Genomic DNA, 9,498 nt, shown 5'->3' with positions numbered 1-9,498 from the left:
GGGTGGGGGAGGTGTTTAGAAAAAGGAGCAACAGAAAGAAAACAACACAAAACTAAACTAAACCAGAAACGATATAGAAGCAAATGGAATCAGCATTATGAAGCCTTAGGCAACTGTCACTTCTGGCAGCAGAATGATCGTTGTCCTTGTCTCATATTACTTGCGTGGCAGAAGGTATCCTGCCTTCTTTCATTATTCAGCCTCCACCACACACCTTGTTTTGTTTACTGATGCTGCCGCACAGCTTGACAGGTCTGCTTTTCCCCAGATTCTCCCCCTCTCCTCTCTACGTCATTCCAAGGATATAGAAACAACTCTTAGATAAGCCTTTTGTGAGAATTCCACTCTGATATGACATTTGCAGAGTTCTGGTCTACTTGAGAGGAAAAAAGATGGCCTGGCTGTCCCCTAAGTCAATGGCTTCCTTGGTGTTATTTCTTAGATGCCAACTAAACCACAGACCAGAGTTAAGAGAGAACAGTATTAGTGGTCCTTCCTCTTTCCCCTGCAAAAATCCTTTCCCCCAGGATATATACAAAAACTTATTCTAGAATAAATCATTTCAGGGGTCTAATCTAAAACTCAGTTTACTTACTGAAGATGAGCTAATTATTTTAATTTGCTCCAAAGCTTCTGTCAGGCTATCTTCAATCTCAGAGTCATCTAAGGAGAAGAGGTCTCCAGCTCGTGAAAGATCTTTCTGTCCCAAGACCATTCTGAACAGATGATGCATGATGAGGAGTTTGGTAGTCAGTTGACTTTCTGTAGGCTCAGGGCCATGTGTCCCAGTCACCAGAGGTTAGTAAGACGGAAACATGGAGCAGGTGGTATACTTTGTATTCGCTGCAAGGTCATTTTTCTCCAGACTTGGAGGCCTTATTGCCACTCTCTGCAAGAGAAACAAATGACCCAATGTAAACATTAGCAGAATGACATGAGCTCAGAATGTGAACTTGGTGCTCAGCAAAGAAGGAAAAAAAACCTTTGGAAATGTGCATAGAGTAACAGATTCCGACTTAATGATCTTTGAATGAGCTCTTTCCTTATTTATGTCTCAAAAAGTCCTGTCAAAAAATATTAAGTTTCTTAGAACTTAATTTGAGCCTTAAAAAGCAGTGCAGATTCCACACTTATTTTTCCCTTTTCTATATTCTTTTTATACACTTCTCTTTATGCCACAAGGAAAGAGTGAACAAATAACAAATATGCCCAACACTTGCCAGATTGTCCCCAATGTCCCCAAACAGATTCCCGTGGAAACCAAACAGAAAAGGGCAATTAAAGGAAAGAAGGAACACAGGAAACATCTTTTAGACCCACTTCCTGGTTTCCTCTCTTTTCCTGGATATGCTTACCTTCTTGGCTGGGCTTCTTTGCTGTATTGATCACAGAAGCTGCTCCAACACTCTGACCAGAAGTTGATCTCAGTACTTGCTTTATTATTATATACTCTCTAAATAAGTTGCAGTGAAATAAAAGACTCCACCTAAGAGTATGTGGCTGGATAAACCTTAAGAGAACATGAGCATGAACTTGAACTTGAACATTGAACTTGAAAGTGATAACTTGCAATGTAGGCTAAGGAAAAAGGGCTTTGGGATCAGGCTATTCTTCTATTCTCAAAGTTGAATTAATAAAGTCCCACTGTACTTCTTACTCAATTAATAATCCAAAGAGAGTAGGGTAATGGCACAAATTAAATATCTGATTATTCTCATTAGCTCCCTTCTGGGCCTAATAAAATCACAGACCATTTGCACTGGTAGAGACTTTAGCAATCATTTAATGGCTAGGGAGGTTTAATGACTTCCCTAAGGCCCCATGATAACTGTGGCAGTGCCTGTGGGCTTCCCTCATGGTTCACAGTGAAGTGGAATCATGTTATATATACAAGTAACATCCAAATGCAGCCACATGCTCAGAATGGGAAAGCCGAGAGTGATTTATTTAGTATAAGCAATAGGTGATTCTGCCCAACATTTCGCTCTGCATGTACTCCCCAGAATGAGTGTGTAAAGGGAGAGAGAAGTCTGCCACTTCCTTGGGCCATCTCAGTCCTCCCTTCTGAGCTATCACTATGAGAGCGCTTCTCTATACTAAATGCAAGTTTAAAGTTTAAAGATACATACTCTCCATGAAATATGGTCTCCAAACACAAGCCAAATCCTTCACCAGACAATTAAATAAGCTACCAGTAGTATTCCAAATGGTGCAATTCATAGGCCATTAAAGGGATTTCGAGGGTAGTAGTAGTAGTAACTTTTGTGCTACCAACCAGTACTTACCAGCTTTAGGACAATGATACCCAATATTTATATATGCTTACCTATGTGCCAGGCACTGTTCTAGATGTTTTGTAAACATTAACTCATCTAACTCTGATAAAAACCATATGAAGATATTTCATCCTCATTTGACAGGTAAGGAACTCAAAGTATTTGACAACCTGCTTAAGCTGCACAGCTAATAAACTGGAGAGCTGGATTTTGAACCCAGAATGCTAAGTTCTAGGTTCATAACCACTATGGTATGTAAGGGCTCCATATGAGGCTACTGTTAGGTGTAAAGGCCCTCAGAGTATTACTAACATTTGAAGATGAAGGGATAGGTAGTGTCTTAAAGAAATGAACTCCTCTTCCCTCCTGCGCCAGCCCTGCATCCTTACCCCTCTATTCTCTGAAATTTCAGCCAACCAGAAGGCAGGAGGGTCACAAGGAAGAGAAGCTTAGAAGAAGAGAAATGAAGGAGAGAGGTAGGAAGGTTTCAGGGGGTGGAAAGAGAAGGGCGAATGTCCTACAAAGTGGTCTGTGCCCTGGCATATGTGGAAGAGTGAATTACAATATTTATAAGAAAAATTAGGACAGTGTTTTCCTGAATTTTCCCCTTAACACATTCTCTCTCTACCCACACTCCTAGCTTCAACATATACAGTGACAGAGCCTCAGAAAAATAATATTCAGGAAATAAGACACTGGATGGAAATAACTTCACCTTGACTAGTCGGCTTGTTGGCCAATATCTGGCACTTCCTGAAGCAGATTCAGCTGCCCCACACACATCAGAGCCGGAGCTCTGAGAAGGAGCAGAAATGTGTACTGGGAGAGAGGAGCACCCACAGGCTTTTCCTGGGCTCCTTCTTTCCACGCTTACAGTGACACATGGTGCGGAGCCCCACATTCACACTCCCACACAGCTGTACATGAAAATTTTCATATGTCTGGGGGTGCAGAAGAGATGAAGCTTATACCAAACATTCTACAATATAAGGACGACCCAGAGAAAAGTCTCCTGTGTACTGTAAAAGGAAGTTTGGGGAAATGTAAGGGAGAGAGAGATCTCTTCTAGAGGAAGATAATAAGAATGGCTTTGTGGAGGAAATGGTATTTGAGCTGAAGCTTTTAGAATGGTTTCATTCAATGCATGAGTCCTGAGTATATACCAAGTTAGCTTCTTGTCTGGGACTGAAGTTCAAGTCCTAGCCTGGCCATTCAGTGGTTATGGGATTTTTGGTTCATACTTTTCCCTTCCTCAGCCTCAGTCTTTTCATTTGCAAAATGATGCTAACATGTGCCTCATCTATCTCACCAAGTTATTTTGAAGATTAAAGCTGATAACACGTAAAATTGCTCTTTGTAAAATGACATGAACAGCTCATGTTTAGCGGGTGCTTATCATATGTCAGGCAAGAACGAGTATTAAGTCATTTAATTCTCATGACAATTCCATGCGATGAGAAACTGATTTTCAGAGGGGAAAATAACCAGCCCAGGGCGCTGGCACCTGCAGAGTAAGCTGCAGAAGCCAAAGTGAAGGCAATTCATCTCCCAGGTAAAACTCTCTCAGGATTGTGTACTGTTGTACATTGTGTGTGATAATCATTAAGCTGCCTCCCTTCCCATCAGTCCTCATTTAAAAAGCATCCACACATTACATTATACTGCCCTTTCCTGGATAAGGATCAGCAAGCCATGTTATTTATTTTTCAGCAGCTTGGGTCAATGTTTCGCTCAGGTATCTGGCTTCTCCTGCTAGTCTCTTTGCAACAGCAGAGGTCAGAGCCAGATCAAATTCAACCTCACCTTCTGAGAAACTCACTATCGTCCCTTATGAATGTCATAGTCCTGTGGCCTATATGCATGTATACAGATGCACCCACTGAACACACACAAACACACATATATGTACACACATGCACATATGCATGCACACTCAGATACTTTCTATACATCAAGCTCTTTGCTAGACACTTTCTTCTCTAAGTTCTCTCATCAACCCTGAAGGGAGATATTATTACCGAAGAGGAAACAGGACTATGAGGTCACACACAGAGCCAAGATTCACATCTAAGCAGGTCAGCCTCCAAATCTCGTACTTTTTGAATCACAAAAACTGCCTCATAAAATTCCTTCTTACTCCCAACTTTTGTTCTTATAATTTCTTTTCCTAATGTTTAAGGGACCCAAATCTGAAGCCCACGTTCTCATTATTTAGTATATATTTTTCAGGCAGGTATTGGTTGACAAGTCAGGTTTTTGTAAAAAGAAACAGACACCACAAAAAGAGAAATAATTCTGCACCAAGCATGACATATTTCAGGGAATCACAGCACTCCCCACAAACTCAGTTTACCTGCACGCTACTCCTCAAAGGCAGGTTTGTTGTTACTCAGCTGTATGTTTTGAGACTCGGCGGGAGATTCAGGCAGCAGACTCCTGGGCACAAGAGAGTTGGTGGAATCCACTGAGCTTAGTGAACCTGAAGTTGCTCATTGCAGAGCCCGTGCAGATGAAAGAATTCAAGGAATGCAGCCTGATGCCACCGGCTGCTCCAGAGCTGATCAGGTGACAGGCTGCCCTCACCCAGTGAAAAGAGAGTTACTTCTGAGTGAAATGCTCTGTTTCCTGGGGTGAAACATAAAGCCTGCTCCAGTAGAGTTGTTTTTAACAGAGAAAACAAAACGCTCTGTGTTCATGAAAATCTATACTTTCCCTGAGAAGAATGGGAAAAAATGAAAAACAAAAAACAAAAAGCTATGCAGGAAACAACAGTTTCAACATGAACTCAAGCAGGTGAGTGGAATGGCTATTGGGAGACATTTCACAAGGCTGGGGAAGAGAGAATTGTAACTTAATCAACACTTCCCTCCTTCTTGAATTTCACACACATAGTTTGAAACACTGAGCATTTGTCCAATAAGAGCTGCAGCTCCTAAAGAAGTGATCTTGTTCTGCCACTAGAGAAATATTGCTGAAAATTTAAGGATGCAGAAAGTTGCTAATAAACGGAACAAACTTACTGAACACAAATGCATACAGTAGGTCTTCGAACAAGTCATTTCGTTCAACGTCATTTTGTTATAACATTTATGAGAAAAAAAATTGATTCCCAACTGGGGTCATTGTCTGTGTGAAGTTTGCACTTTTCTCGACATCTGGGTGGTTTTTTTCTGGGTGCCTCTGTTTCCTCTCACATCCCAAAGATGCACAGCGAGGTAAATGGGTGTGTCTGCATTATCCCAGTCTGACTGAGATTGGGCATGGATGTGAGCGTGCCCCTTGATGGAAGGGCATCCTGTCCAGGGTGGTTCCCGCCTTGTCTCCTGAACTGCATGGGCTCTGGCCAACTGAGACCCTGCACTGGAATAATCAGGTTGGGAAATAATAATCTGACCTATTTTTATTACTTTTTCTTAAATATATGTATAGCTCACATTGATTTCAATTACTAGAAGTGTTTTGGGTCTTTATTAAAAAGTTTGGTATTTTTTTGTGACAAGAAATGTGCCATAGGAACTTAACTCTTGTTTATATTAAATAGCCTATGGTAAAATTGGTTTCCTTATACCTTGTTTTGCTTAAAGTAGCAGTTTACAAGAACCTATCAATGACGTTAAGTGAGGACTTACTCTACACTCTTTCACTTTATTTGTTGGAAGCTTCTTCATAAAAATCCACTTGGACCAGATATATTAGATTTGTACTTTAAATATTGCATCAATAATTGGAGAAAATGTTTATCCTGCTTGATCCATCGACACTCCAGAGAAGAAAAAGTTACTGAAATCCTCCTTTATTGTTTCAACCAGCTAACTGCATTGTAAAAGAAAAACAAAACAAAACATGTTTTTAAGCCATATTATCCTCTACCCTTTTTTTGTCTATTGCCATCAAATCACCTGTCTGCTGGCTATGTGCACTGGAAGTTGTGCTGCAGATAAATTCATCTGTGTGATCACTAAGATGGGGATATTGTGACTGTCCCCCCTGGAGTGCTACCCCACAAAAGTGTGTGCTCAGACAGATATACACTTGCCATTGAACTAGGTCATGGGCTCCAGACCTCATAAATATTCCTAGATATTGGCTGATCAATCATATTTTTATGCTATCCACAAATGGAAAAATGTCCCTTTGAAGACTTTCTTTTATAAAAATAGGGAATCCAGTCATTGGCAATTGGCTTTTACTAGCAATTTTCTGGCTTATAGATAGTGAGTGATAACATCTCATTTAATGCAATAGACTATATTTCATTAGCCTTCTCTCTTCTTCATCCTCTATTCATTTTAATGGTTTTTATCACTTGATTTTATACAATCTTCTTACACTTTTAAAAGAGTGTAAGTTCCTAATATGGAAACTATGGGACTTCAGTAAGAAGAGCCAAGTGGTTACAGTATGGGAACCTGGACACAACTGAACTCAGCTATGCCACTGCCTGCAGTGTAAACCTGGGCAGGTTAATTAACCTCCCTAAGCCTCAGGTTCCTTATTTGCGCCTGAGGATTGTGATGTGGGTTGTTCGGAGGATTTATGAGATTATTACGTAGAGCATTTAACACAGAACCCGGCAGATAACATCTACACAGGAAGTGACAGCAATCATATCTTTAATATCCATTATTCTTATAGGTCATTCTCCTGTTAATAATACCCCATGCTATCCTTTTTCAAAGCCAATGCACTACTGTGCTGCTACCTGGCATTGAGTGCATAGCATTACAAATGTCCAGGAAGTTTCCCATTTGTGTCACATTTATATCCTAGTTGTACTCTCCCCCAATCCTAAATCTGGGTGGTTCATGCACTGTCTTGAATGTGTCTCTATTGATTTTTTGGCAAACTGATCTTGTTCCCTGGAGAGACAGCCTTACTGTCAGGCTTCCCCTAACCATGGCTAAACAGTAGCAGCTAGGAGAGAGTATGTAATTCCCTGCAGGACACTGGAGGGAAAGTTCTTTATGACTTTTCAAGGTGACCTACCTTTAGTGGGCACTAATAAAACATTGCTGGTTTACTCTATTATGCATCAGTAGATTCTCCTAAACAGAAATATGAGAAAACTCAGGAAGTCATTTTTTTTCTGAGGAAATTAGCATCTAACTTTCAACCCCAGGTTAGGATATTCTTTGTTTCTTCACTTCTAGAATAACTATATTTATTTATGTTATGCTTTGCACAACACTATTGTGCATAAAAAAAGTTATTTTATTCACCTGTATAAAAAATGCCCACTGACAAACTTAGACCCATTTGGGTTCTAGAAACTTTCAATAAAGTTCTCAGATAGCTTTTCCCTTGAAAGAAAGGATTAAAGATTCTTTTCAAGGAGCATCTTTTTCACACAGTGTGAAAGAACCACAGACGTTCCCATGGGAATGGGCCGCATACATTTCAGCCCTTCCCACAAGATGTCTATTGTTCCCTGGGCGTCTCTCAGTTTCCTCTGCCACGACATGTTGCTACACTTCACTTCTACTGAAAACCTCTGAAGCTGGGTTTTTTCAAATGATGATAAAGAATTCAGCCCTTGGACCTTTTGCTAGGACTAGTCTAAGGTTGTAGCAGGCCTTGTTACCATAAACATATACAAAAAAATAGGTTTGGTAACTTGTTTAGGCAAGAGCTAATTAATTAACCATAATTAATTTTGAATGTATATTACAACTTACTGAAACACAAATAGATAGGAAACTTTATTTTTCTTTACAGGTAATGAAGGAAACATCTTTAAGTCTAACCAACTTTCTAAACCAAGAATTTGTGATCTGTCATAATGATTTCATAGTGTATCCATTTGCACCTATAAAGTTGGACTTTGTAAGTCATATTTGCTCTGGAATTGATATAAATCTTGATAAAACTTTTAATTCAAATTTTGTAGGTTTGTTTTTCCAGAAAGCATACCCAAACTCTCAAATTACAAGGAAAATTCCATGTTAAGTGTACCTTTATTTACATTTAAATTCCATATATTAAAACAGCTGCATGACTAATTCAAATAATGCCTTAAGTATTTTTCTTTATTCTTTAAATTGAAAACATGTATGTCATGAAATCAATGGTTGATTACTATAGCAATTTAAATATATATTTGAAGGAACAAAAAAGCAGTTAGATGCAATTATGATTTCTAAGATATCTGAAATATCAAAGGGAAAAAAGATAGCAAATCCAACAGTAATAATGACTGTTTAATCCAGTGAACATAGCGATGCTATTGAATTTTCTTTGAAAATCATAGGCAGGGGCAGTTTCTTTACTGGTTGCAAAATGTTTCTTGAGGTAAACAAAAGTATGAAATAGAAATGAGCCTAGACTATTATGAAATAAAACAAAAATGCACATAGAAGCACAGTTTTCTGCTCCTGAGGCCTAGAGACATGTTTTAATAACCCACAGAGAGGTGGCTTTTTTACCCTAATTACTGAAAAACATGCGTACCCAGCTAGACACACACCTCCAAAAGCGCTGTATCTGCATAATCAGCCAGCCCCTGGAAGTTTCCCGGTCCTGTTTTTCCACAGCCCACTCCTCGCCTCACTGCAAGCTTCTGACATTCACTTTAATTAGCTTTTGTTTTTGTTGAACAAAAGGACAGGAAGGAGGATAGCCATACCTCTTCGCACAGGAAACTGTGGCCATCACAGGAAAGAGAAGGCAAAATGCTTGATCTTTAGGGCAGTTCGTCCAGGACTATGCTCGGAGGCAGCCTGGTAGCCCCCCGCCCGTTCTGTCCTGCCGGCAGCGGCCGTGCTTCCCTGTGCTGCTTGTCAAGCCGGTGGTACACTTGATTCCCTCCCCTGGACTCACCGTGTGGAATCCGGCAAATGAGTAACTTCTCCCTCTCCCAAACTTACGCGTAGAGCAAACAATTGGCACGCCGCTTCGCTTATTTCTACAGTAGATTTACAGAAGTTTCTCCAAGCAAATCAGTAGTTTTAAAGAATTAGAGGATTTGCCCAACTGCTAGTAATTTAGCTTCTGTCAATGAATAACTCGCTTTAAGGAATCAAGGAAGTTTTTAAGTTAACATCAGATGTGGGGCCTTTTATCTGGGAGGCATCAGTGAAAAGGCTTGGAGAGGGATGTGAAATGTGATAGTATTTAAGCCAAATATGGTAGAAGAAAAATACCACAAGAGAAGCAAAATGGCTAAAGGAGCAAAAAGTTTAACTATGCTATTGGTACTGCTGGCGAAACCCTGAACAACTAAGTG

General features: G+C 39.9%; 1 protein-coding gene across 18 annotated transcripts in view; it reads right to left on the bottom strand.

The window, feature by feature from the left end:
• The window catches only part of VEPH1 (ventricular zone expressed PH domain containing 1), a 184,503-nt gene extending 175,222 nt beyond the window's left edge, over positions 1 to 9,281 (bottom strand). For 12 of the 18 annotated variants that reach the window (XR_005651754.1, XR_005651753.1, XM_039857866.1 and 9 more), the window contains exons 1-2: positions 8,899 to 9,083; positions 596 to 889 (exon numbers count right to left, since the gene is read on the bottom strand). Coding sequence is in view for 14 of the 18 variants with exons in the window: in XM_039857866.1 (XP_039713800.1) it covers positions 596 to 733 (138 nt within the window). In the remaining 4 variants the exon portion in view is untranslated. The other 6 variants (XM_039857870.1, XM_039857869.1, XM_039857868.1 and 3 more) reach the window with 6 other exon arrangements.
• Positions 9,282 to 9,498: the final 217 nt, after the last annotated feature.

Source organism: Pteropus medius, unplaced genomic scaffold (assembly GCF_902729225.1).
Source record: "Pteropus medius unplaced genomic scaffold, Ma_sr-lr_union100, whole genome shotgun sequence".
Lineage (NCBI taxonomy): Eukaryota > Metazoa > Chordata > Mammalia > Chiroptera > Pteropodidae > Pteropus > Pteropus medius.
This window is presented reverse-complemented; position numbering and strand designations above follow the sequence as displayed.